At 39.4% G+C, this 27,997-nt stretch overlaps 1 protein-coding gene across 4 annotated transcripts in view; it reads right to left on the bottom strand.

The window, feature by feature from the left end:
- The window catches only part of JAM2 (junctional adhesion molecule 2), a 63,518-nt gene that overhangs the window by 25,653 nt on the left and 9,868 nt on the right, over positions 1-27,997 (bottom strand). For all 4 annotated transcript variants that reach the window (XR_007155492.1, XM_047874245.1, XM_047874246.1 and 1 more), the window contains exon 2: positions 2,168-2,233. Coding sequence is in view for 2 of the 4 variants with exons in the window: in XM_047874245.1 (XP_047730201.1) it covers positions 2,168-2,233 (66 nt within the window). In the remaining 2 variants the exon portion in view is untranslated. The remainder of the gene's footprint in view (positions 1-2,167; positions 2,234-27,997) is intronic.

Here is a 27,997-nt window from a genome sequence, read left to right as displayed (position 1 = left end):
GAAACAAAACAATAGAAAATGCTTACTTGGGAGTAAGACTAACATTTGATTGCAATACATCATAGAAGGATTTTTTATATTGAAAATAAAACACGCATTAATAAGCAATGTAAATAGTACAAGATTTTATTTGGAGCGATGGAAATTTTTGCAACTAGACAGAAGTGGTTGTTACACAACATTGTGCATGTACTAAATGCTACGGAATCACTCACTCGAATGTGAATTTCACCTCAATACATTTTAAGTTTATTTATTTTGAGAGAGAGAGAGAGAGAGAGAGAGGAAGGGAGCAGGCAAGGGGCAGAGAGAAAGGGAGAGAGAGAATCCCGAGCAGGCTCCACACTGTCAGTGCAGAGCCCAACACAGGGCTTGAACTCACGAACTGTGAGATCATGACCTGAGCCAAGATCAAAAGTTGGATGCCTAACTGATTGAGCCACCCAGGCGCCCCTCATCTCAATACATTTGTTGAAAAGTAATGTAAGACTGAAGAATATAATTTTGGCGACCTCACTGAGATATCATGCCATAGGGCCTGGGCAGAAGCGGGGGCAGGGACATATATTCATGGTACCCAGCTGGTTCCAACAGTAAGAACCTCCAGGAAAGTACAAAGTAGGACGGTTCACGTCCTTTGTCCCTCACAGAATCCTGGCCCATCTTCTCTTCTCACTGTGTGATCCCTCTTTTGGCCTTTCTTGTCAACTTTTTGACATCTTGTCCAGCCCTGTTTATCCTCCAAAGCCCTAAATTACCCCCAATCATTAATTTGCTCTTCCCACTTCTTTCCACTTAAAACTAATTCACGATAGGGGCGCCTGGGTGGCGCAGTCGGTTGAGCGTCCGACTTCAGCCAGGTCACGATCTCGCGGTCCGTGAGTTCGAGCCTCGCGTCGGGCTCTGGGCTGATGGCTCGGAGCCTGGAGCCTGTTTCCGATTCTGTGTCTCCCTCTCTCTCTGCCCCTCCCCCGTTCATGCTCTGTCTCTCTCTGTCCCAAAAATAAATAAACGTTGAAAAAAAAAAAAAACTAATTCACGATAAAGAAGAAGTGTTTTGTTAGCTTAATCATATAAGATATTAGGACTTTTGAAAGAACTCAGTTGACTGAAATAGTTAGTTAAGTGTTTTGTTATCAACTGATGTGTTACTTTTGAATGGCAGGCTGGTGGTTACGATAGCACATTTTTACTGCACAAGCTTAGGTAACACTATGTGCCAGGCACTGTGCAAGTACTAGTTAAATACTAGTCTACTTAGCTCCTCCCCACCCAGTTCTCTTCTTCAATCTTTGTCTCTTTCCTTCAAGCCTGTCTCTCCACACTCCAGGAACCTGAGACGTGCCTGAAGAAGAGGGATCAGACACATTTGAAACTTGTTTCTTAAATGTTTACAATCTCGGGCCTAAACAAGCAGCACACTTAGGAAATAGTAATTCTTCTGTCTGCCTAGTATTATTGTGTTCTAGGTAAAAGAGCCTTCAGAAAAGTAGCAGGTAGTCAATATTTGAAGTAAACTTATAAAGCCCTTAAAAAGTTTTTCTTGGTTATTAGAGCTTTGAAATTTTTTTTTAATTGTGGTTAAATACACAGAACCTCTGCCATCTTAATAACTTTTAACTTTTTGCCACCTTAATGATTTTTAATTTTTCAGTAGTGTTAAGTACATTCACATTGTTAAGCAACCAATCTCTAGAACTTTTTATCTTGCAAAAGTGAAACTTTATACCCATTAAACACCAACTCCCTGTTATAAAAATACTTGACAGGACAAAATCATAACAAAAAATGGGCTATATTAATGTCATCTTCAATACGTTAGGTAGAGTGGGGTTTGCAGTGTTAATTTCCACTTGCCATATCCAGCTAGCTGGAAACTTTGCAAGACCTCCATCTACCAGTTTCACAAATTAGATTTGCTTTGTTGCAGATAATTTACGCAATAAGAGGCCTTCTTTGTACATCAGGTCTTTCATCAAATGTCCAAAATTTCCATTGAGGGGGTGGGGAAAGAATTCTCAAGTGGAAATAGCACAGAGTGGCATGTTGGAAGGAAGGATCAGTATGAGGCAAGGCAAAGGGTCCCAACAAATAGAAAGATAACATCACACGCATCATACTTTTGAGGTAAACAACCCAGCCCGTGAAAATCAGTAAGTTACTCTACCTTGATACTCTATTGCTGTGACTACTTGATGGCCTTTTGGGGCAGACGATCCATAGGCCTTATGATCTGAAAGATTAAAACAGATAAGACAATTAAAACAGTACCAAAGGCCACTTGCAACTATCTGAATGGAATGGAACAATAAGGAAAAATGGCCTAAAGTTTGATGACTGCTTCACACATTCGTAACACATAGGTGTTAAAGTATCAAAATAAGAAAAATGAAGCCAAACCGTGGATGTCTCTTCCATTTTTTTGTACTGTGGTTTTCTGCTTTTCTTTCACAAAGCCAAACCCATGAATCTATTAGGGCTCCATGACAGACAACACAATCTCTTAACAAAGCCTGATTGTTAAACCGGTGGTTTTGCCCTTAATTTAGCTTAATATGCAATATACTGCCTAAGATAGTGTCCCTTTAAGATAAAAGCTAATTGTTTAAGGGTTTAAGTTGCTTTACAAACTTGTCCCTTGATTATACCTATATTATATAGAAATAGGTCATTTAACGTATTTTGTACTATGAAACATATATATAATATATACTGCATATAAATTTTATATACACAATTTTGATGAAAAATGCAAGCAGAATATCTTTATTTTTTCCCCCAAACATTTCAATGTTTTTCCACGATTGGTCGGTCTATAGGATTGAAATGACTGACCAGTTATGGTGGCTAATGTGATCTAATAATAATAATAATAATAATAATATGATGATGATGATGATGATGGCGTATCATCACTTTCATAAACCTACACAGAAATTTTCATTTTAAAAAGAGCTTTTACTTTTTTTTTTATTTGATACAATTCAACATTCAAAACAACTTGGTGTGGTAGGCATGATTAAGACTTCAACAACAAAGTAGTAGAACCAGGAATTAAAACTTTTTCTTAATGTTTATTTATTTTTGAGAGAGAGAGAGAGAGCACACGGGTGGGGGAAGGGCAGAGAGCGAGGGAGACAGAATCTGAAGCAGGCTCCAGGCTCTGAGCTGTCAGCACAAAACATGACGCGGGGCTCGAACCCACGAACCACGAGATCATGACCTGGGCTGCAGTCGTCTAACCGACTGAGCCACCCAGGCACCCCAAAACTTTTTTTTATATTTATTTTTGAGACAGAGAGAGAGAGATAGGGAGAGAGAGAGAGAGACAGAGCATGAGTTGGGGAGGGCAGAGAGAGAGGGAGGCACAGAATCCGAACCAGGCTCCAGGCTCCGAGCTGTCAGCACAGAGCCCGATGCGGGGCTGGAACCCACAAACCGTGAGATCATGAGCTGAAGTTGGACGCTTAACCGACTGAGCCATCCAGGCGCCCCTAGAATTTCTTAACTATGAAATAATTCATTACATTTCTGGGAAGGAAGAAAAAATGTTTCCTAAAACATGCCATCTTTGATTTATCCATATGTACATTGGCATGTAAATTAATCTTCCCTGTGTTGGGTTTCATCACTCCTAAGGAATACATGCTATTTTGGATAACTTTCTTTCTTTTTCTCTCTCTTAGAAGCCTGGACAGCAAATATAACTGTGAAATTAAAACTCTCAGAAACCTACAGGCCTCAAATGTCTAGCTCTCCTGTCTAACACTGTATAACTATTCAGGTTCTATATCTCTAAATTGCAAACATCTTTGTTAGGCAAGTCAGCAAAGGTGGTGTCTATGAGAAGAATGTAGAATTGAGCTGGTCCTTTTTATTGGCATTTGTAAATATATATATATACATATACATATATATATACACACACACACACATATATATATACACAAATATATATATATATATATGTATACATATATATATATATTTTTAAAGATTTTTATATTTAAGTAAACTCTACACCCAACATAGGGCTTGAACTCACAACCCCAAGATCTAAAGTCACACACTCCATCGACTAAGCCAGCCAGGTGCCCCCACAGTTGTAAATATATTTATATACAGCAGACTTATGTGGCTCAGTCTTAGAGAGGCTTCAGGTCACCAAAGAATGATCTCATAATATCACTTTTGCTTGTATAGTAATAAAAAAAAAAAATGAAGGGGTCCAAGCAATCTTTTTAAGTATCTCCCTTTTCCCTTTTCCATATATGTCTGTCACATACCAGAATATGTGCCATAGTCCTCTGAACCCCACTGTCACCCCTATTTGCCTTCCTTTTCCAGTTTCTCCTCTCCTTCCCCAACTTTGTTTTGTAGATCCCAAAGGGAGGATCCAGATCTCCAGAGATCATCGGGAGGGAAGACCCTAAGCTGGCCAAGCTCAAAGAGTCAGGATCTCATACGTTCCTGCTGCATGATCGTGGACTGTTTTTCCAGTGATTCTGATTCCAAACCATTTTTCTGTGACACTTTCAAAGCTCACTTTGAAAAAGCCTCTATTCTCCGTTAGCAATGTGTAAATTAGTGCCCTCAGAGAAGTTCTGATTGTGACAGGCATTTCTTGTGATTTTTGAACTATTTTAGTACCTTTTTTAGACAAAACAATGAAGATTTCTATTCCCTAGAAGCCAGTTGAGGGAGAAATCTGGGCAAAAGAGAAAAAGAAAATCTTTGTTCCCTCCACATCATCACATCTTTGAACTTTTCAAACACTGCACTGCCTACTGAGAAAGTTTATTTTCTTCAGCAGGCTTAGGTCTGCTTTCATTTGAGGCGAATGTTAGTCTCATCTGAAATCGGAAGAGTTAGCCCTGGGCTCAATTGTTTTCCCCTCTTCTCAATCCCAGTTTCCTATTTGCTAAAACATCCTTTCAGAAAGATTTCTTAAATTTGCAAAAATCGCTTGAAAAGTCCCATGGAAAAGTAGCAGCGGTGAACTTCAGAAACGTGATCAATTTCTTCAGAACTTGTATATGTATACATATGAATAGAAAAAAAAAAGTGTCCCAGATACTAAGAGAGGACTGACTGAATGGGAAAAGCTATGAAGGCCAAAAAAATTATAAAGGGGATTAGTTTTAATAAATTAATAAATAGATGCTACTTCTTGATACCTGAATATTTATTTCTGCGATTTTAAGTGATGTCTTCTAGCTACCTTGCTTCCTCTGGTTCTATTTACTTCTAGGCTCACTTTTATTTAAGTAAAAATATCAAAAATGTGTGGTCATCTATGATGAACTTATTTAAACAGAAAGCTGTGAATCTTAAATCATTTATTATAAGATTTCTGTCTTGTTTCAAGCCTTTTTGGTCTTGGAATTCAGTTGTGTTTTGTTTGTTGTTGTTGGTGGTGGTGGTGGTGTTTAACTTGAACCCGGTAACTTTATGAAAACAAATGTTGGGTTTTATATCAACATTTTACTAACAGATTTTAGGAAGAGTCTCTGTTGGCTGTTTTCTTGAACTGATTTTTATTTTTTCTTCACTTTTCCAGAATGAGTTTAAAAAGAAAACAAACAAAAAATTGTCCTGTAGGTCTGCTGGCTGAGGTCAACAATTGTTTTAAAGTTAGCTACAAAACATCTCTAATAGTTTTTGGATGTGTTCCAAAATCACTGGCAGAAGTTCATAAAATGAAGTTAAGAGAGAATTATTTCCATAATTGTTAACAACTCCAAGTCAAGTAATCCCTAACCAAATGAAACCTTTTATGTTTCTTTTCTCCCAACTCTAAACATAAAATTTCTTACACTATCGCTCATCTAAAATACTCTTGTGTGTCTAAGAATAATCTAGTATGATTAAGAATAAATATTTATATTTATGCCACAATTTAAAAATTTACCATAGAAGTATTTTTAAAGTAACACTTTGGGGGCGCCTGTGAGGCTCAGTTGTTTTAAGCATCCAACTCTCCTCCATGGCTCAGGTCATGATCTCACAGTTCATGAGTTTGAACTTCAGGTGGGCTCCAAGCACGGAGCGTGCTTGGGATTCTCTCTCTCCCTCCCCTCATTCATTCTCTCTCTCTCTCTCTCTCTCTCTCTCTCTCTCTCTCTCACACACACACACACACACACACGCACGCACACACACACACACACACACACACATAAACTTAAGAAAAAAGAAAGTAGCACTTTTAATTGGACATGGTTACGAAAAATTGATGTGTCACAGAGGTTTTTTTTGCTTTAAGAGTACACTACAGAGAGTACCAAGCAAGTTCTAAAAACTGTGGATATTAGTTATTTCATAGGTTTTCAAAAATGAAAATAAAATGTGGCTTTAACAGTCACTAATATACAATCATTGTGCTAATGAATATTGAAAAGATGCATGGGGCTAGTGGTAATAGATAAAATAATAACATCCAGTATTTATTATGGATTAGTGTATTTATAAGGTAGAAATAACCCAATGAAGTAGGAATTAGGAGTTAGATAATATACTTATCTATCTCACTATCATGCAAGGGGGGAGAGGATGAGAGGATCAGGGAGAGGGGGAGAGGGAAGGGGAGGGAGAGAGAGACACACACAAACAGACGTGTCCTAGTCTCTCAAACTGGACATTCTGGCCCTTCCTTTTAACGAGACCTTGATATCCTATATGCAGAGAAAGGGAAATCATGCCAAAGTATAAGGAAAAATAAAAGATGTGACTTTGGACCTACCCGTGGCTGATGTCCTGATGAGTTAATGATGATCTAAAGAATTAAAGGGTGATTTTGACTATGAATAAATTTTCCCCTTAAGAACCTAGCATCTAAATAAGATGCGACTCCACTGTGTTAATATCCTCATTTGACAGATGTGACGATTGAAAGAGGTCCTTGCTCAAGGTCACAATGTTAGAAAGCAGAGAAGCAAAGATGTGCAGTTTCTTCTAGTTAGTGTGGCTGCACAGACCCTTCCCTCTCCTCTCATTCTCAAATCAGCACAAGGCATTGTGAGAAAGTCATATAAAACTGGATTCTGTGAGCTCTGCAGATGGCTTCACATCCATTTTCTTCCCTTTTTTTTTTAAAGTTTATTTATTTTGAGAGAGAGTGTGAGCAGGGGAGGGGCAGAGAGAGGGAGGGAGAGAGAATCTCAAGCAGGCTCCGTGCTGTCAGCACAGAGCCCGACACAGGGGTCCATCTCACAAACCGTGAGATCATGATCTGAGCCGAAATTAAGAGTCAGACGCTTAACTGACGGAGCCAGCCAGCACCCCCACATTCATTTTCAATCTTTAGGGTTGTAAAGATATTGTTCTGAAACGTAACAAATTGTCATTTTAACAGAGCAAGTGTTAACGGGCAAATATTTATGATGAGTGAATAATTTGAATAAACCTTGTATATTTATTATATACTGCACTAAAGTTTTATGCCCTCTCCTCGTTTCTGTTTTTTTAATCACTTGAGTATAAAAAGTATGATTGGTGCTTCAGAATTGAGTATATAGTTGTTTTCATATAAATTACATGCTTTAGCATATTTAGGGAAACTTTCAGGGGATTCTGTTACCAAAACCACTGAGTGATTAAATTTGGGGGGGGGGGGTGATATTAGAGATGAAGTAAATTAACTTCTTACAGTAAAATAAATTCTCAAAAAATGTTTAAAATGTTCTTCAAGCCCATCTTGCAATGTTTAATGGTGGCCTGTGATATTGGAAAGCCATCAACTGGCTGAATTTCTCACTAGGTACTCCCCATTAGGACATGAAAGAAACCATTTTAGGATTCTGAGATCTTTCTTTAATATTCCCCAAGTGACAATCCCAGTCAAACACAGTATGTTCACCAATGACATTAACCATAGATTTAAAATTTTTTTTTATGTTTTTTTGAGAGGGAGAGAGACAGAGGAGAGGAGGGGTGGGGGCAAAGAGAGAAGGAGACACAGAATTGAAGGAGGCTCCAGGCTCTGAGCTGTCAGCACAGAGCTCAACGCAGCACTTGAAATCATAGACGGCGAGATCATGACCTGGGCTGAAGTCAGGTGCTCAACCGACTGAGCCACCCAGGCGCCCCTAACCATAGACTTTAGATAGACGACAACAGTCAACTGAACTCCAGTAGGCTCTCAAGGTAAGATGAAGAAATGCCAGGGTGCCTGGGTGGCTCAGTCAGTGAAGTGTCCGACTCCTGATTTCAGCTCAGGTCACGATCTCATGGTTTGTGGGATGGAGCCCCGCATGGGGCTCTACACTGACATCACTGAGCCTACTTGGGATTCCCTCTCTCTGCATCTCTCCCTCTCTCAAAATAAATAAATAAATAAACATTAAAAAAAAAGATGGAGATGTTAATATGAATCACATACTCAATGGAAGGTATGGGTGTCGACCATTCTATGTTCTGATTGGTTCTCCCTAAGATTAAGGTGCCAGGAAGCCTAAATCTTTGTAAAAGTAAGATAAATTGTTACTAAAGATGCCAGATATCAAAATAGACACATGGTGTAAAAGCAAAGAACATTAAAATGGGAGAGGTAAAGAATAATAAACCTGAGTGTCTCTCCTCACTAATTGACTCATGTGGTCTGGATTGTGTCTCAGGCACATCCTTTTATTAGAGTTGGTGCATCAAGCTTTGAGAGCTTGATGACATTTTAACTTAACATTCTTCATTGCCCTTTGATCTGAAATTGTAGTCACTAACTCCTAACTTGCAATATGGTTTTTCACGATTCAAAGTACAGAACCACCACCAATATCTGATCGTTATATTCCTAAGCAGAAATGGACATACTAGTGTAATTGTCAAATAAATAATTTTTGAGAGCAGGTATTCTAAATCATTTCTCCAGAGTTCAGATCAGCTCTGGGCAAAGAGAGCTAAAACCACGTTTCTGAATCTGGGTTCTGAACTCTGGTTCTGAATCACCGAAGTGTGTGAGTCTGGGAATCCCTGCCCCAAATGTCCTAACAGCTGATACACACAGATTACTCAGTGGCTGACTGGGTCAAGGGATAGAGAAATGGTTATTCTGCAGTCATTTGATATGTATAAAGCCACTTAAGCAACATATGCGAGAACTCTACCATCGACTAAGCTCTTTCCACCCTGACCCTACATAGATGCTTGTTTTAAACTCGTTGGACCTCCAGAGTCTTACTTCTCTGCTTTACTGAATGAATTTGGGGAATCACTTTGATGCATCCAGTGTTTTCATGTTTTGAAAGCACAATCATGCAGTAGTGAGTACAAATTAAGTTTTACACGGATTAGCACAGAATGTCGAAAATATTCTCTAATATTTCTAATGTGTCAAGTTTATAGCCTGCAAATAAAGTTATCTTTACATTTCTTTTTTAATTTTTATTTAATTTTATTTTTTATTTTTTAAAATTTACATCCAAATTAGTTAGCATATAGTGCAACAATGATTTCAGGAGTAGATTCCTTAGTGCCCTTTACCCATTTAGCCCATCCCCCCTCCTACAACCCCTCCAGAACCCTCAGTTTGTTCTCCATATTTATGAGTCTCTTCCGTTTTGTCCCCCTCCCTGTTTTTATATTATTTTTCTTTCCCTTCCCTTATGTTCATCTGTTTTGTCTCTTAAAGTCCTCGTAAGAGTGAAGTCATATGATTTTTGTCTTTCTCTAATTTCACTTAGCAGAATACCTTCAAGTTCCACCCACGTAGTTGCAAATGGCAAGATTTCATTCTTTTTGATTGCCAAGTAATACTCCATTGTATATATAAACCACATCTTCTTTATCCATTCATCCATCGATGGACATTTGGGCTCTCTCAATACTTCGGCTATTGTTGATAGTGCTGCTATAAACATGGGGGTGCGTGTGTCCCTTCGAAATAGGACACCTGTATCCCGTGGATAAATGCCTAGTAGTGCAATTGCTGGGTCGTAGGGTAGTCCTATTTTTAGTTTTTTGAGCAACCTCCACACTGTTTTCCAGAGTGGCTGCACCAGCTTGCATTCCCATACATTTCTTAAATGAAGACAGAGCACTGCTAATGTTTAAATCTTTCTCTGAGTTAGGAGATTTACAAATAATGAATAAATGCATCAAGGGAGGCCAGACGTGAATTGAACAAGGCTTAAGCTTTGGGGCCCTCCCTCACAATAGCACCTCCGAGGCCCTGGGTGGGAAGGCCTAGCAATGGGTGTACATTCTGTAAAACTTGCAAGGACAAGATTTTTTTTTTCTTGGTACAATTTTTCTTCTTCTTTTTTTTTTTTTTTTCCACGTTTTTATTTTTATTCTTGGGACAGAGAGAGGCAGAGCATGAACGGGGGAGGGGCAGAGAGAGAGGGAGACACAGAATCGGAAACAGGCTCCAGGCTCTGAGCCATCAGCCCAGAGCCTGACGCGGGGTTTGAACTCACGGACCGCGAGATCGTGACCTGTCTGAAGTCGGACGCTTAACCGACTGCGCCACCCAGGCGCCCCAAATTTTTCTTAGCGAGGGTTCTAATAATCCATCTTTGCACAGAATTATGGGCTTCTCCATATTGAGTTTACTTAGCTTTCTAGACTTGACTACCTATAATAAAGAAAGCGATCTCCAGAAACCATTGTCTGATAGTTCAACCTTTAAAGCACTAAGGATTTTATATGGTCAACAACTTAGTGCACCCCTGCCCTCTCCCTCTGTCTCAACTTTCATTTCTTAAAATATGGGGGTTGCATGAATCTTATTTTTCATCTCTCCTGCTGGATGATGATTCATAAAAGCTTTAGCCCTTACAGGGCATACATATGTTATTAATTAAATTCTATTACCATAAACACTTGCAGAAGAGATTTGAAAACTAAGGGAAACCCTCCCAATTTTTATTGTTGCTTCATGTTTCCTTTCATTAGTCTTCAGGAAGCCAGAGGAACCAGAACCATTTATTCTGAAATGCAGAACATGGAAACAATGGTTTGGCATTGCTTAACTGTCATATTTTACCACTGTTAGGTAAGACTCCTCAGAATTAAGTACCCTGATTTCTCAGGTGCTTTACATCCAGGGACTATAATCCTCCCCCCCTTTTTTTTGGTTTTTTTTTTTTTTTGTTTTTTTTTAGGTAAAGACAGTTCTCTCACTCATTATTTTCATTTTGAAACTGGTTCTACACATCCAACAGTGAGCTAACATCAAAACATACCTTTTAAGGTCAGTCTACTAGACCAGTCAACTAGGAAATGGTTTAATGAAAGTTTGTGTCATGGATTGAATGTTTGTGTCCGTCCCCCCTCACTCCCAAAATTCGTGCGTTGAAATCCTAACACCCAATATGGTGGGATCAGGAAGCGGGGCTTTGGGGATGAGTAGGTCATGAGGACGAAGACTTCACAACTGGGAATAGTGCCCTTATGAGAGAGACCCCAGAGATGCCCATCTCAGCCATGTGAGGACCCAACAGGAAGGTGGCAGTGTCTAACCAGGAAGCAGGCTCTCACCAGACACCGGATCTGCCACCACCTTGGTCATGGAATTTCTAGCCTCCAGAACCACAAGAAATAGAGGTTTGTTTCTGAGCTACCCGGTCTACGGTGTCTTCACTCTTGCAGCCTGAACTAAGACAATCTGTCGACATTCAAATCAGAGCTGCGTCCTGAGCTGCTCAGGACATGAGCAGGTACCATTCAAGATCCGATTTTTGAAACTTATTCAGATGAAGCAGTTAAAAATGGACAAAGGTATCTGTGCATAAATAGGGTGTAGAAGTCTAATTGCCACAACAAAATTCAGGTGAAACGGTTGTTTGACATCTTGTGTAGCGTGGGGAAGACTGGATTTGTGACAGAATCAACCAGATAGTTTCAATGTAGAGGCAATCTTAGCACTTCATTTTTTGATGAGGTGCTATCAGAACTGACTTCTCATCCAATGGGATAAAGAGCGAAATACACCAGCGCCATTTTCAACAGCTTGGCTTTTTGACTAAACTGTTGATTATCTGAAATCAAACAAAGAGCAACATTCAAGCCCAGATGGCTGAGGAAAGGGTTGTCTGTTTAAAGGTGGCAGCCCAAGGCTTGATTACAGATGAGGACAGAATAAATCCTTGTCTTCAGGAAGTCACAACTAACAGAGATAAAATGAGACCTAACTGGCTTTGAAACCCAGTGCTGTGAATTACTGGTCACACCGCCTTGGGCAAGCTACAGCCTTAACCTTGTAAACCTGTTTCCATTTTTGTAAAATGAAGCTAGTGGTGCCTTCCCTCATTGGTTATAAGATTAAATTAAATAAAGTATGTAATTGCTTAGCCCACCTCCTGGCACACAGTGGATGCTCTACACATGTTTGCTTCTTAGCTCGCCCCTCTCACTTGACTGCTTTTTATCCAATGTGACGATGCGAGTTCAGTGTATTACAAATGATTCCACAGATTGCATGGATGGATTGCAAAAATAGTGAATGAATTGGTAGGGTTATATTTTTTCTTCCTTTTTAAATGATTAGCATGATGTCCTCATTGCAGTGGCTCCTCAGAGTGGTGGGAAGTCCTGTGTTTAAATTCTACCTCCTCTTTATGCTTGCTGTGACATATTTGGGACAGCTATAGCCTCTTTGGGCTGCAAAACATGACGCGTGACTTATGATGATGAAGCCTTCCCTAACTACTTTCACTGACACAAGTCACCACACCCTTCACCTTGGTAACACCTTCTACACTTACCATCCAGGACAACACGCTTCCCTGCTTTTCCTTCTCACAAGTCTTATTCTTGGTCCTCTCCTCTTCTCTACGCTTCTTCATTAATACTGTGATCCAGACTCATGGCATCAAAACACCCCCAGATCCTAACAATTCCCAAGTATATGCGTCCAGTCTGGATCTCTGCTGAACTCTGGACTCGGATTCAAATGCCTATTTATCTTTGCCACTGGAAGGCTTAACAGACATTTCAAACACTATGTCCAAACCTCATCTTTCTCTCTAAACCTACCTCACTTACCTCACCTCAGATGATGGCAACTCTATTATTCCAATTGCTCTGGCCAAAAAGTTTGCACTTGTCCTTAATGAGTCCCGTTGCTATAGCCCATGTCCAATTCACCAGCAGATCCTATTAGCTCTACCTTCAACATGCATCCAGAACTATTTCTTACTACCGCCACTCCTACCACCTGCTCTGAGCACCATACTCTCTGCCTGGACCACTGCAATAGACCCTTGACTGGTCTTCTACTCTATCCTGGCCCTCTCAGATCTAATGGCAGCACATCCACTAGAGTGATCTGTTAAAATGCTAAGTCTTGCTCAAAACCTTGGACCAGTTCTCCATTTTCCCCAGACTAACGGTAGAAGCCCTTACACTGGCCTGGAAACCCTACACAGTCTGGTCTCACTTCCTTTCAACCTCCTCTTCTCAATTCTTCCCTCCCTCTGGCCTCCAGGTTCATCCTCAAAACAGGCCAGGTTTAGGCTGCTCCCTCTGCCCCAAAGGCTCTTCCTTCAGATGTCGACTGTGTTCAAAGGACACCTCCTTAATGAAGGCTACTCTGGGCATCCTATTCAATATTGCAACCCCACCTTTATCTGGCCTTTTTCCTTCCGAACTTCCTGATTTCCTTTATCCTGCTTTGATGTTTCTTTTTCCCATCGTACCTATCACCTTCTAACATACTATATAATGTACTGAGGCACTGAAGGCAGGGACCTTTGTTTTCCTACCTGTATCCCAAGGGTCAAGAAGTGTTTGATATGTAGTAAACACTAAGTAAATATTTGCCAAATGAATGGAAACAAAGTTAATTTATGGGGGGAATGAAAATGGAATATAAAGAGCTATGCTTAATTTTTTTAATTAAGAGATGTGCTGCACAAGATTGATCTGTGAAAGATTTTGAAGCAGCTAATTGTGAAATTAAAAACACTTTATCACAGTGGAATAATTTTCACATTATGCTGCAGCAAAAAATAATGCTGTAATGGTAGCAGTAGATAGTAGGTAGTATGTAGGAATAGTTACCTAAAATGTGATTTTAAAACTAATCACCATTCGTTTTTAGAAATATGTCTTAAAAATGTATAATTTAGTAAAAAAATTCTAATTTTAATAACACAAGATGAGAAGTTTTAGTTTTTTAATTTTTAAAAAAATGTTTATTTTTGGGAGAGCAAGAGACCACGTGAGCAGGGGAGGGGCAGAGAGAGAGAGAGACACACACACACACACAGAGAATCCACTGGTTCCAGGCTCTGATCTGTCAGCACAGAGCCTGATGTGGGGCTCAAACTCATGAACTACAAGATCATGACCTGAGCTGAAGTCGGACACTTAACAGACCTGGGTGCCCTGAGAAGTTTTATTTTTTAAAGTCAAATTATTTGCTTTAAAACTTTTGATATATAATTTAAAATAACATTGTGATGGTTAATTTTGTGTTAATTTGGGTGGGCCAGAATGTCCAGATATGTGGTCAGAGATTATTCTAGATGTTTCTGTGAAGGATGAAATTAACACTTCAATGGACAGTCTTCGAGTCAAGCAGCTTGCCCTTCATAATGTGGGTGGGCTTCATCCAATGAGTTGGACTGACCTCCCCTGAGCAAGAGGACAGCCGGCAGACAGCCCCTGGACTTGGCTCTTCCAGCATTGGCTCTTCCTAAGTCTCCAGCCTGCTGGACACTCTGCAGATTTTAGACTTGTTGGCCTCCTTAATCGCACAATCCAAGTCCTCAAAATAAATATTTTTATTTATATACACATCCTCTTGGTTCTGTTTCTCTGAAGAACTCTAATACCAGAATCATAATGAATTACAGTAATATATTAATTTGGGGGTGTCTACTTTAATACAAGTGTGCTTTGTATCTTAGCAGTTCTTTTCGGAGGTCCAGCAATGTACCGTAATATTTTAAAATGTTCCAGAGTCATTTATGTTCCAAGAAGAGTGACCTAGAACAAACACCCTGCTCTGAGCCATGTCTATATCCTCAAGGACAATGAGTAGTCTTCCTTATCTTTTCACACAGCCTTCACTTGGAGAGGAGGTGGGCACAGGAGTGGAAGCTCAGCCTCCTCTCCATTAAAATTCTCTCCAATCTTCAAGGCCTCTCCTAAGTCTCACCACCTCTAGCAAGTTCTCCTGTCAGAGCTGTAGGTAACATCTTGACTACCCATGGAACTTTCCTTCCCCATCCACTTAGAGAAAGTTAAATAGCATTTATAATTTGTCATAGTGGATGGCTTTTGTGACACCGTTCTCTCCTGGTTCTCTTCTCTGACACCCCTTTCCTGCCTCCTCTCCCTCAGACTGGCCACTGACTTTTAGCATTTTAGAGAAGGATGAAGGTTCCATGGTCATGAAAGTTTGAGAAAATTCCATTAATGAGTTAAACAGGGGGTACTTGGCTGGCTCAGTCAGTACAACATGCGATTCTTGATCTCGATCTTGATCTTGATCTCGATCTTGGTGAGTTCGAGCCCCATGTTGGGTGTAGAGATTACTTAAAAATAAAATCTTTATTAGATTTTTTTTAAGTAGGTTCCACACTTGGTGGAGCCCCAACACGGGGCTTGAAATCACAATCCTGAGATCAAGACCTGAGCTAAGATCAAGAGTTGGATATTCAATCCACCGAGCCACCCAGGCACCCCAAAAATAAAATCTTAAAAAAATTAAAATTCTTCATTGTGGGAAATATTAGAGTCTTTACGCTAGGAAGCATTGTGACTCTCCAAGAGGAAGTGTAATTTAGAGCATGAACACTGGAGTAGAATAAGAGAGAAAAAAGCCCAAGAAAAACTCCTATAAAAGAGAAGAGAATCAGAGAAACAAGAAAAACTAGGGCAGAATGATGTCATGGAAGTCAGGGATGGGCAGACTTTCAAGGAGGGAGAGTCAACAATGTTGGATGTTCCAGAGGGTCAAGTAAAGTTTTGACTGAAAGTAAGCTGTGAATTTAGAGACTAGTAAATCGTTGGCAATACAGTGATAGCAAGTTCAATGGCATGAGAAAGGAAGTCTGCAGTGGGCTGAACAGTCAGTAAAAAAAACAGAGACCAATAGAGATCACCGATTCCAGAACTTTATTACAGAATCATGGTGAGTATTTTTCCCCACTGAAATTGTAGAGACTTGAACATGTGTGTAACCCATGATGAGAGAGCTGGCAATGAAAATAAGGTGAAGGTATATGAGGGAGGATGGAACAAAGGGCCCAAGGAGACTCTCATGAGCAAAAGAAACTAGCTTTCAACAGGAGGGAGGGCTCTTTGGTTCAGGAGGGAAATTACTAAGGATGAGTAATGAATGTGCACAAGTTTGTAATTCATCTGCCTCACTCCTGCATGAGGTAGTTTCTTCTTCTTTTTTTTGTTACAAAGAATTTTTAAATTTTATTTATTTTTGAGAGAGAGAGGGAGAGAGCACGGGTGTGCGCAAGCAAATGGGGGAAGGGCAGAGAGAGAGAGGGAGACACAGAATCCAAAGCAGGCTCCAGGCTCTGAGCTGTCAGCACAGAGCCCAATACAGGGCTGGAACTTATGAACCTCAGGAACCGTGAGATCATGGCCTGAACTGAAGTGAGACGCTTAACCAACTGAGCCACCCAGGCGCCCCATGAGGTAGCTTCTTAAAATACAACCTGATCCTATGTAGCTTCCTTCAGCGGCTTCCCCTTGACTTCAGGATCAATGCCAAATTCCCTTAAATAGCCTTTCAGAACTGGCTTGTCTTTCTAGCCTCCCCCTCAATCGCTGACCCCCCCCCCCAACAAACCCCATGTTCAAGTCCCCCCATCTCCCACAGGGCTCCCACGCTCCTTGAACACCACATTTGCAATGTCCATCCTCTCTTCCTGGAGTCCCCTCCCTCCAATACTCCTCTGACAAATGGTGAACTTCTGTGGATAACTCCATGTCCCACTCAAATGTCATGAAAGGTAAAGCCTTCCCCACCCCCTTCGATCCTTCAGTGCATAGTCAGCCCTCCCTCGAACTGACACAGCACTTTTTATAAGCCTTTATTACTTTTTTATTACAGACTCTCTTTTACATATCAGTTTCTTCCATTGAATAGTGTTAGGAACATGATGATGTTAGGAACTGTTGACATGTTTGTATCTACATCATACATACTTTGTATCTACATCATACAAGAAGAGATAATTAAATGTCTGTTGTAAACAAAACTGAACGTGTCTTGTCTTCAAATGAGATGTACACACTTTTTTTTACTGTATTTTATATATAGTATAACTATATTTATAAATAGCATAAAATATATTTTAAATATAGTATAGGGGCACCTGGCTGGCTCAGTTGGTGGAGCGTGTGACTCTTGATCTTGGGGTTTTGGGTTTGAGCCCCACCCTGGGTGTGTAGATTACTTAAAAATAAAATCTTAATATATATATATATATATATACACACACACACACACACACACACATAGTATAAACAACATATCTTTGTAATTTAGCATACCACCTGGCATACTAGACCCACAAATATTAGTTGATTTAAAATATAGTATTAGGCTTTAGTTATATTTTAACAATTCTTTGATAACATTAAAGGTTTATAGCCTCTTTGCACAAAAATCTACAAGCAATTTTCACACTGCAGAAATCTAAACTACCCTTACCATGACTACATATAAAAGGAAAAAATGACATACATTTTAGTGAAATGTGTGTGCTTGTACACACAGGTATTCTTCAGTGCATTCTGCAGAGTCATTTTAACATTTTTCTCCCATTTAATTTTTTTTCTCACATCAGCTAAGAATGAACCTTAGAGAGGGAAAAGCTAAAAATAGAATATATAATAAATTTCCTGTCTTCAACTGCCACAAACTGAAGAATTTACTGTAGTAATGAAATACATGTAATTTGCATCCATTTATTTTATTTTATTTTTTTTTTTTAATTTTTTTTTTTTTCAACGTTTATTTATTTTTGGGACAGAGAGAGACAGAGCATGAACGGGGGAGGGGCAGAGAGAGAGGGAGACACAGAATCGGAAACAGGCTCCAGGCTCCGAGCCATCAGCCCAGAGCCTGACGCGGGGCTCGAACTCCCGGACCGCGAGATCGTGACCTGGCTGAAGTCGGACGCTTAACCGACTGCGCCACCCAGGCGCCCCAGCATCCATTTATTTTAATTGGTTGGTTTTCAGCACTACCAGAAGCTCTTTTTCTAATAAATTTTTGATGCCCTTCACTATCCTGAAACACTTTATGGGTAACATAACATTTTATATGTTCATATATATATGTTATGTGTGTGTATATATATATAGTTATATATATATAGTTATATATATATAACTATATATAGTTATATAGTTATATATATGTATATATATGTATGTATATGTATATAACTATATATATATAGTTATATACACACACACATATATGCATACATCAAATTTGGAAAACTAAAGGGGCGCCTGGGTGGCGCAGTCGGTTAAGTGTCCGACTTCAGCCAGGTCACGATCTCGCGGTCCCTGAGTTCGAGCCCCGCGTCGGGCTCTGGGCTGATGGCTCAGAGCCTGTTTCCGATTCTGTGTCTCCCTCTCTCTCTGCCCCTCCCCCATTCATGCTCTGTCTCTCTCTGTCCCAAAAATAAATAAACGTTGAAAGAAAAAAAAATTAAAAAAAAAAAAATTTGGAAAACTAAATATAATGTTCTTTTAATGTCAAAGAGAAATAAAAAGAAAATTTATAGTAAAATAATACATATTTCAACTGATAAATGTTTGTACACGAATACACTAGAACGACACAATGATGAAGAATTCAGATATCAGCCTGTACTTATAATGTTACATTGGATTTAGGAGAAAAAAAAACAGAAGCCATTCCAAATGGTACAGGAAAATGAAGAAAAGGCTTACTGTGGACACTGGAATAGAAGCATGTATATTTAGTTATGTAAGAAGGTTGTGCAAAAAACAATTTTGTTTACAGCTAAATTAGTGTTAGTCATAGGCTCAGATGGTCATAAAGTCCTCACTTATAGGGACATTCAGTGAGACTTGGGAGAGAGTCCCTGCAGAGGGAGGCACACAAGAACATTCTTTATTTTACCACATTGTCTGGCACACAGAGATTTATCAGCTCTGGTCCCTGCCCAGCAGATGTATAGCACCCAGCCACTCTTGTGACAAATAGGTCCCCGGAACCCCCCCAACACTCCTTGGGGCAGTGAGGCACCTCCTGTTGGTAGCTCCCCCATTGAATTCCATGGACACACTTTCAGCTAACAGAAACTTGGAAGCTTTGCATTACAAACTGAGTGTTCTCCACTGAGCTGAGGGAACGTGGCTTATAAAGTTAATTTTTTAAGGGCCTGTGATTTCCCGTGTTCCACTGGTGGTACTTGTTTGCACAGGAAAACTACGAAGGAGGTTTTGGAGAGGACACGGGATTTACTGAGGCCTTTTGGGTACAGTTTGGTGGCTTTTCAATGCTGTTATTTTCTATCCCACCTCTTGAGTTTTAATCACTCACTGCCAAATCTAAGCCCAATATAATTCTTCCTACTCACAATATGCTGGTTTCAAAGGATAGCATTTTTAGCTAAGACACATTTAACCAATTTTGATGATTTAACTGAGATAATTGATGTCTCTTAAGTCTTCTTATCTGTCAAGAATAGTAAGCCTAAAGATATTTCTTTCCTTTTTTTTTAGGCATGCACTCCCACACCCTTAAATGATTTTTAGAGCTCTCTGCCCCAAATCTTTAATAAAAATCTTTGAAAAGCAAACACATCGTGCGATCATAACCCACTTTTCTTTACCTTCGAAGATGTAACACAGAGACTCATGTTAATTAAGCTGCAAGTGCCTGAAGCCTAATTAGGAATCCTGGACTCAACATTCTGAAAGAGTCCCACATATTTTCTGACTGATCCTGCTCCCATGGAAACTAAAGTTGGGAAGTAGTAAAAGCCAGAAGAAATTACAAAACGGTACCACAGAAATTAGCTAAAGGAGTTATTCTTCATTTCAAAATAAAGGGAAAAAAAAATCCTTGTTTCCTATCATCAGGTAGCACATGGTAATTTAAAAGGTAATACATATAAGAAATTTAGGAAGGGCGTGATATATGAAAATATTTATTTTTGCTTATGACAACATTAATGTTTTTCTTTTAATATCAACTTTTAGAAAGCAAGCCAGAAAATTATGGGGACTTTTTCTATTTCCCTTGTAAATGATCTGTGTTGCTGTAGTGTGACTAAATTTGATAATAAATCCCTCAACGATATTGAATGATCTCATGTTTGAGTATTTTTTCCCATTTAGATAAACAATATTTTTCAGATCATGAAATATGTATTACAGGCTTATGGCTTACCCTTCAGGTGAATATCGCTTTGAATTCAATTTGAGTTGCGAATGCAGAAGGCATTTGTATATGTTAAGAGACAACTAGGCTACAAATATACTAAATGTGAGAAAGCATTTTAATAACATATTATGATATTGAAGCCATTAACCATGGTCTAAATGGAGGACTCAAATTCTTTTATTTTCTTTCTTTAATTTTTTTTTAATGTTTTTCTTTATTTTTGAGAGAGACAGAAACAGAATGCAAGTGGGTTAGGGGCAGAGAGAGAGGGAGACACAGAATCCAAAGCAGGCTTCAGGCTCTGAGCTGTCAGCACAGAGCCCCACGCGGGGCTCGAACTCACCATCTTTGAGATCATGACCTGAGCAGAAGTCAGATGCTCAACTGACTGAACCACCCAGGTGCCCTTCGAATTATTTTCTTATTATGACAAAAAACATCAGCCATTTTTGCAGTGCCCCTGCAGGATACTGTATGCTGAGTCTAAATCTGTACACGGGAGAGGGCCCCCCTCTTTTGTCCTTGGGACTTTATAGTGCCAAAGTGAACACCAGAAAAGAGCGCCTTCAATGGAACCTTCAAAGAGCGCCTTCAAAATCTCCTCAATCCTTTACCTTTCTTTAGACTTTCCAGTATCCTCAACCCCCACATGGAAAAACAAGGGATCTGGAGTCAGCAGTTCCAATTTCTTCAAGTTCTGCCTCTGTGTGTCCGTAAAAATATTCTGAGCCTCTGCTTCTCATTTATGAAGACTTGATAAAAAATAGTTCTAGGATAGCCTGCAGGAACATTAACAGGAAAATCAAGTAATGTAATTCCTGTGAAGTGTTTTGTCAATCGTAATTCCATTCAAATGCTAATTTTTCTTTTTTAATCCTTCAGGTTAGCCAAGACTTCACTCTGATCTCCCTTCGTTCTTTCTGGCCTCCAGATAATAACCGACTTGGCAAAATTCCTCCCCGCTTCCATGACTTCCACGATGCTGGTGCTGTTGGCTGTCTATTATTATTTCCCGGGGGCACTTTTTCTTCATTGTCTCTGCTCTTTTATATTCTTTAACGGAGCGTGTTCTCAGGAGTTCAGTCCTTTGGCCCTACTCATCAGCCTCCATGTATTCTCCCAGAGAATGTCTTCTCCCTGAGTGAATTGAACTTTCTGTCTTTGTTTGCCACATAAGTACAGGGGATAGGTACAGATGATTTACACTTTCATCCTCTTTCCAATGCTCTATGGAGGCATTTTTAGTTGCATATTTTGTTGCCTCCTGATATATACAAAATAATCATTCCTTCTTAAATACTATGGTTTTGCTGGTTCTTCAAATTTACAAATTGAAATTACTGTTTTGATTTCTTTGATGTCTCCCTCTATTTAATCAGCCACTAAATCTTACCAACTTCTAATTTCCAAGCCTTCTGGATTTAACTCTTCCTAAATAGCGTTGACAGGTGCTACCTTAATCCTGTACCCCATCACCTCATGCTTGGGCTATGGTCACCTCTTTCCTTCTAAGTCTATCCTATATATAAGGCTCAAAATTATTGTTTACCTTAAATACCATTTTTTTAAAATGTTTATTTATTTTTGAGACAGAGAGAGAACATGAATGGGGGAGGGTCAGAGAGAGACGGAGACACAGAATCTGAAACAGGCTCCAGGCTCTGAGCTGTCAGCACAGAGCCCGATGCGGGGCTCGAACCCACAGACTGCGAGATCATGACCTGAGCCAAAGTCGGTCGCCCAACTGACTGAGCCACCCAGGTGCCCCCCATTTTTTTTTTGTATATTGCTTTAACCTTCAAAACTTCCAGCAACTTCCTAATAACTACTGCATCAAACAGAGACTTTAGGCATAATATATAATTGACTTCACATATACAAAGCCATCTTTTGCTTCTTTTCAGAACAAGCTCTGTGTTCTAACCAATAAGAACTGTGAAAAAGGCAGTTTAGACGAAAACATATTCTCAATGCCATACAAAATAATTTTATCATCTAAGTATGGTCCGTTTTTTTTGCATTTGAAAACAAAATATTAAATTATAAAGAACTTTAATCATCATTAAATCAAACCTCCTCATTTCACAAATAAGGAAAACAAGATGCAAATAAAATAGTTTTCTAAAGCCTTATCATAACCAAGACCAGAACTGACACCACCTTAGTTCTTTGCACCCCCAAGCTCCATTTTATTTAGACCATACTTTTTGCTTCCTTGTAAACATGTGACCTTTCTGGTTTAAAGTATAAGGAGGTCCTCTGACCCTCCAGTAGAGACTTTTCACCTGGACATTTAACTGATGAATCCAACAAGGTACCAAAGTCGAACATACTCAGAATTCTAATTTATAAAACTGAACAATTTAAAAAGTGAAGGTGATTCTGCCCAGCATCCCAGTCAGGGGAAATGTGACTCATACTCTTCCAGGTAAAAGATGAGAATCCGTTGTCCTCTGAGAAAACAATGTATATTCAACACACTCACTGGTGAGATAACTCGGCTGTCTAAAAGCAGTGTTTCTGTATCCCATTTCCAAAATTATTTGTCCTTTTATTTTCCAATAGTAAGAAATAAATTTTCTCAAACATTCTAGCCCATGAAATGAAAAAGTCTTACTTTTTTTTTTTTTAATGTTTGAGAGAGAGAAAGAGAGAGCGCATGCACGCGGAGGAGGGGCAGAGAGAGAAGGAGAGCGAGAATCCCAAGCAGGCTCTGCACCGTCAGCACAGAGCCTGATGTGGGGCTCAAACTCACCAATTGTGAGATCTCGACGTGAGCTAAAATCAAGAGTCTGATGCGTAACCGACGGAGCCACTCCCAGTAAAGGCTTGTCTTAACTGATCTCATCATTACTCGGCAAATTTCGGTATCTCACCACCAAAGACAGCAGTTGAATGTATGGGAAGGCACAAGCAAGGGAGACATGACCTGTTTGTTCACATAAGGAGGACTCTAAATAAATATAAATTCTATTAGAGGACTGGAACGCGGGCTTCCTTCCACTCTAAACCTAAGAGGTTTGCAGGGGATGGGAGGTGAAGTGAAAGTCCCGCCTCTATTTTCTCTTGCTCATGAATTCGTGGTGTATCTGGAGTAAGTGTTATCCTGCATAGAAACAGCTTCTGACATAAAGGGCTACAATGAGAGCGTGCATACGCTGCCGACACGGGCTCTGGGCTGCCCATAATGCCTCTACTTCTTTCATTCTTCCCCCATAACCAGAGTCTTCTCTAGAGAAATCGTTAGAGCTTTGGAGTCCTCAAGGTTACAGGAACTATGGGAAATTAAGTCCTACCAGGAACTCATTTGGAACTTGATATTAAGTTATTAATGACACGGATTTGAACGTGAAATGAATATTTTAGAAAGCGTGAGCAATTCTGAAATGTGCTTGAGTTGGTACATTAAATGCTGGATATGCCCTTACCCCATAAAAAAGACTGTTGTTCAGAAGAGCCAGAGGGTTCACAAAGGAGGCTTGATTAGACCGCCCTCCATTAAATAAATGCAAGGGAAAAATTTTACGTTTTTAGGAATTTAATCAACTCTTTTTTACATTCACCTTTCTTGCCATCAGTCTATGACTGTGACATGCATTCATCTATTGGCTACTTTTACATTTTAAGGAATAAAATATTAAAGTCCCTTTCAAAGGAAATGCACTAAAAGGTTCATGCTACATTATGAAGAAAAATGTAGCTGTTATGCAGATTTACTAATGGATTTTGCCATATAACCCAGGATCTTGGAGTTCAGTTAATGACAGGGTGTTTTGTTTGTGTTAAGGCATTTTATTTTTCTGTTTGTGTGAAATAGACTAACTAAAGAGGGGGCTATTCAGACAGAATTTGGGTTTCTTATACTGACTGGCTAAGGTATAGAGCTTAAGAGAGCATATATTTCAGATATTTCAAGTAGACTCTGGTCTATTTATTCTTTCATTAAACCAGTAGACTTTAAGGCGGATTGTCCAACAAAACCCAGGTGAAGAAAATAAATATTGGATTTTTTATATATTTATCACACTCTTTTTTCTGTTTTTATGGGTTTAGTTTTTTTAGTATGACAAATTTTCTTTTTTTTTTTTAAGTTTATTTTTTTTCAGAGAGAGCACACGTGAGGGTATGAGTAGAGAGAACACACATGAGGGGCAGAGAACGAGGGAGAGAGAGAATCCCAAGCAGGCTTTGCACTGTCAGTACAGAGCTCAACCCGGGGCTTGAACTCACGAACTGTTGAGATCATGACCCGAGCTGAAATCAAGAGTCAGATGCTTAACCAACTGAGCCACCCAGGCACCCCTAAAGATTTATTTGTTTAATCTATACACCTAACATGGGGCTCGATCTCACAACCCTGAGATCAAGAATCTCACGCTTTACCAACTGAGCCACCAAGGCACCCCTACAACAAATTTGCAAATATACACAAAAGTAGAGCGAACAGAACGATAAACTCCATATATTCCTAATTTTGATTCAACAGTTGTAAAGACTGCTACATTTACTTCATCTATCCTTTTAGTTGTTGAGAGTTTTAAAGCAAATCACACATATCAATCACTTTTCTTTATTATTTTAGTAGTATCGATACAAATTAAAGACATATAGCTATGATAACATTAAATAACAAATTATAATTCATTCCTTAATATAATCTAATACCTCACCCTAGTCAAATTCCCCTAATATCTTGCTTGAATTGGGATCCGCATTTCAGTATTACACTTGCCTCCTGGGCTCTTTGTCTCATCTTGTTTTTTTTTTGTTTGTTTGTTTGTTTTTTAACGTTTATTTTTGAGACAGAGAGAGACAGAGCATGAACGGGGGAGGGTCAGAGAGAGGGAGACACAGAATCTGAAACAGGCTCCAGGCTCTGAGCTGTCAGCACAGAGCCCGACGCGGGGCTCGAACTCACGGACTGCGAGATCATGACCTGAGCCGAAGTCGGCCGCTTAACCGACCGAGCCACCCAGGCGCCCCGTGTCTCATCTTGTTTTTAATCTAGAGTTAACCTGCCCTTTTCTCCCTTCTGCCTTTATTTTTTCCTTCCATGACATTGACTTGTCATGGAAAGCTGGTCAGTTATTCTATAGAACCACCCACTTTCTAAGTTTATCCATATCTCTAATTTGTGTATCTACCTTCGTATAAAGAGATGTTAGCTTGGTTAGAGGCTTGATCCAAATAAAGGTCAATTATTCTTTTTTTTTTTTTTTTTGAGGGATGAGCATAAACACTACATGGGGAACGCTATGTGCCTCCTGTTGTATCATACAATGTTTGAATGTCTACGTTTAATGATGTTAAGATTAGTCAGTAGTTTCAGGTGATAACAGACTGGTCCTTCCATAGCCTCCCAGTAGTGGGGTTGATGAGTCAGAGTAGACATGTAATTTTTGTATGTATTGCTGAATTCCTCTCCATAGTAGATTAATCACTACACAGCCCGTCAGCAGCGAGAGTGCCTGTTTGCACACAGCTTCAATAGTAGAGTATGCAGATGAGTTCTGTGTTTTTGCTAATCTGGCAGCGAAGAGACGTTATCTCTGTGACAGTTTAATTTGCATTTAAGTGATGTTGAGGGCAGCGTTGTATCTGAAGAGCTGTTACAATTTTTCTTCTGGGAACTCTCTGGGGTTTGTGTTGTATGTGCACCATTTTTCTATTTTGTTCTTTATATTTTTATTTTCTTTCCATATTTAGGGCTTGTTCGTACGTCAGTGACAATACTGTTTGGTTGAGATTTAAATTGCAGACATCTTTTTTTAATCAGTCATTTGTCTTTTGACTTGTGTATGTTATTTTTTTTTCATGAAGATGCTCTTTTCATATATATTTTATAGAAAAATGTTGGGGCGCCTGGGTGGCGCAGTCGGCTAAGCGTCCGACTTCAGCCAGATCACGATCTCGCCGTCCGTGAGTTCGAGCCCCGCGTCGCGTCGGGCTCTGGGCTGATGGCTCAGAGCCTGGAGCCTGTTTCCGATTCTGTCTCCCTCTCTCTCTGCCCCTCCCCCGTTCATGCTCTGTCTCTCTCTGTCCCAAAAATAAAATAAACGTTGGAAAAAAACAAATTAAAAAAAAAAAAAAGAAAAATGTACCCACGCTTTTGGGTTTTTTTTTGGGGGGGGGGTGGTGAGTTTATTACTCACTTACATCTAGATCTTTGATCCATTTGGAGTTTATCTTCATGCACAGTGTCAGGATCAGATCCATTTTGCCTCAAATGGCTACCCAATCATAATGATATTTGTTAAGCATTCTCTATGGTTTGAGATGCTAGTATTTTATATACATAAATAGAAAGATAGGTCTTACATCTATACTAAATTTCCAATGAACTTGGGCCAACTTATATTCTGTTCTATTAGTCTGTGAGTCTATTCAGTACCAGTCTCACAGAGTTTTAATGATAGAGGTTTTATCATATCAAGCAAGGGCTGTAATATGGGGCCATTACCACCTCATTTCTGTCCCAAGACGTTACTACTTATTTTTCATTATCTCATTTGTTTTTTTTACTTTACATATGTTTTATAATTAGTATAATATATTGATACAGAAATACATGTATATAATCCATTACTAAAAATGTATGTTGGGGCACATGCTCTTTTTAAGAGAAGTAGGACATGGAATAAAAAAAAAAAAGTCTGGAAGGCCAGTGTTCCAGGCAGTGTTGTTCAAACATTTCAACATGCTCATTAGATTTTATGGGGGTGAGTAGCGCAAAGAGCTGAATTTCTTAGGATGCATCGAATCCTAGCATTTGCAATGAGACGGTACCCTTGGACCTTCTTGATGAGTCATCTGGATCCAGTAAAAAAATTTTTCCCTGCTAATGAGCAGGTGTCAAAATCCCACAAGAAGATATGGTTACTGGAGAAGAATGCCTAGGAAAGTCATCTTTGGTTTGGAAATAAAGATAACTTTATAAGCCCCCCCCCCCCACCTTTTATCAAACTTTTACCTACTGTGGGACATGGGTTGCTATGATACCAATTGTGGCAAAGGGATTGGACTGTGAGGGGAAAAACTGGACCCTTATCCCAGAGAGTACTTTGACCACTCTCTAATATCCTGTATTGTGTTTTATCTCAGGCAACTTGTGAGAAGGTATTCTTTTATTCATCTGAGCTTTTAGTCAATGCTTACTAATCCAAGAGCTTATATGGGTTTTTTTTTTCTTCTTCTTACAATACAAGGAGGCATCAGGCAATCAGTAAAATGTCTTAAAACTCCCTAAGGCAGACCAGTCTGTATATTACCTTGTAACTCTAAACTCTAGGGAAACCATATTAACAGGGGAGGAGGGAGTTCTCTTAGTAAAATTATGCATTCATTAGGAAATATTCATTTTATATATGTCCTGCAACTTTTGTTATTAAAATGTTATTCTAGGGGCACCTTGGTGGCTCAGTCTGTTAAGCGTCAAACTCTTGGTTTCAGCTCAGATCATGATCTTATGGTCATGAGACTGAGTCCTGTGTCAGGCTCCAAGTGGAGTGTGGAGCTTGCTTAAGATTCTCTCTCTCTCTCTCTCTCTCTCTCTCTCTCTCTCTCTCTCTCTGCCTGTCTCTCCTGCTTGCACTCGCTCTCTCAAAAAATATTTTTAAAAAATTGTTAAATGTAATTTTAGGAAGGTAAGAAACAAATAAA

This window comes from Prionailurus viverrinus, chromosome C2 (assembly GCF_022837055.1).
Source record: "Prionailurus viverrinus isolate Anna chromosome C2, UM_Priviv_1.0, whole genome shotgun sequence".
NCBI classification, from domain to species: Eukaryota; Metazoa; Chordata; class Mammalia; order Carnivora; family Felidae; genus Prionailurus; species Prionailurus viverrinus.
This window is presented reverse-complemented; position numbering and strand designations above follow the sequence as displayed.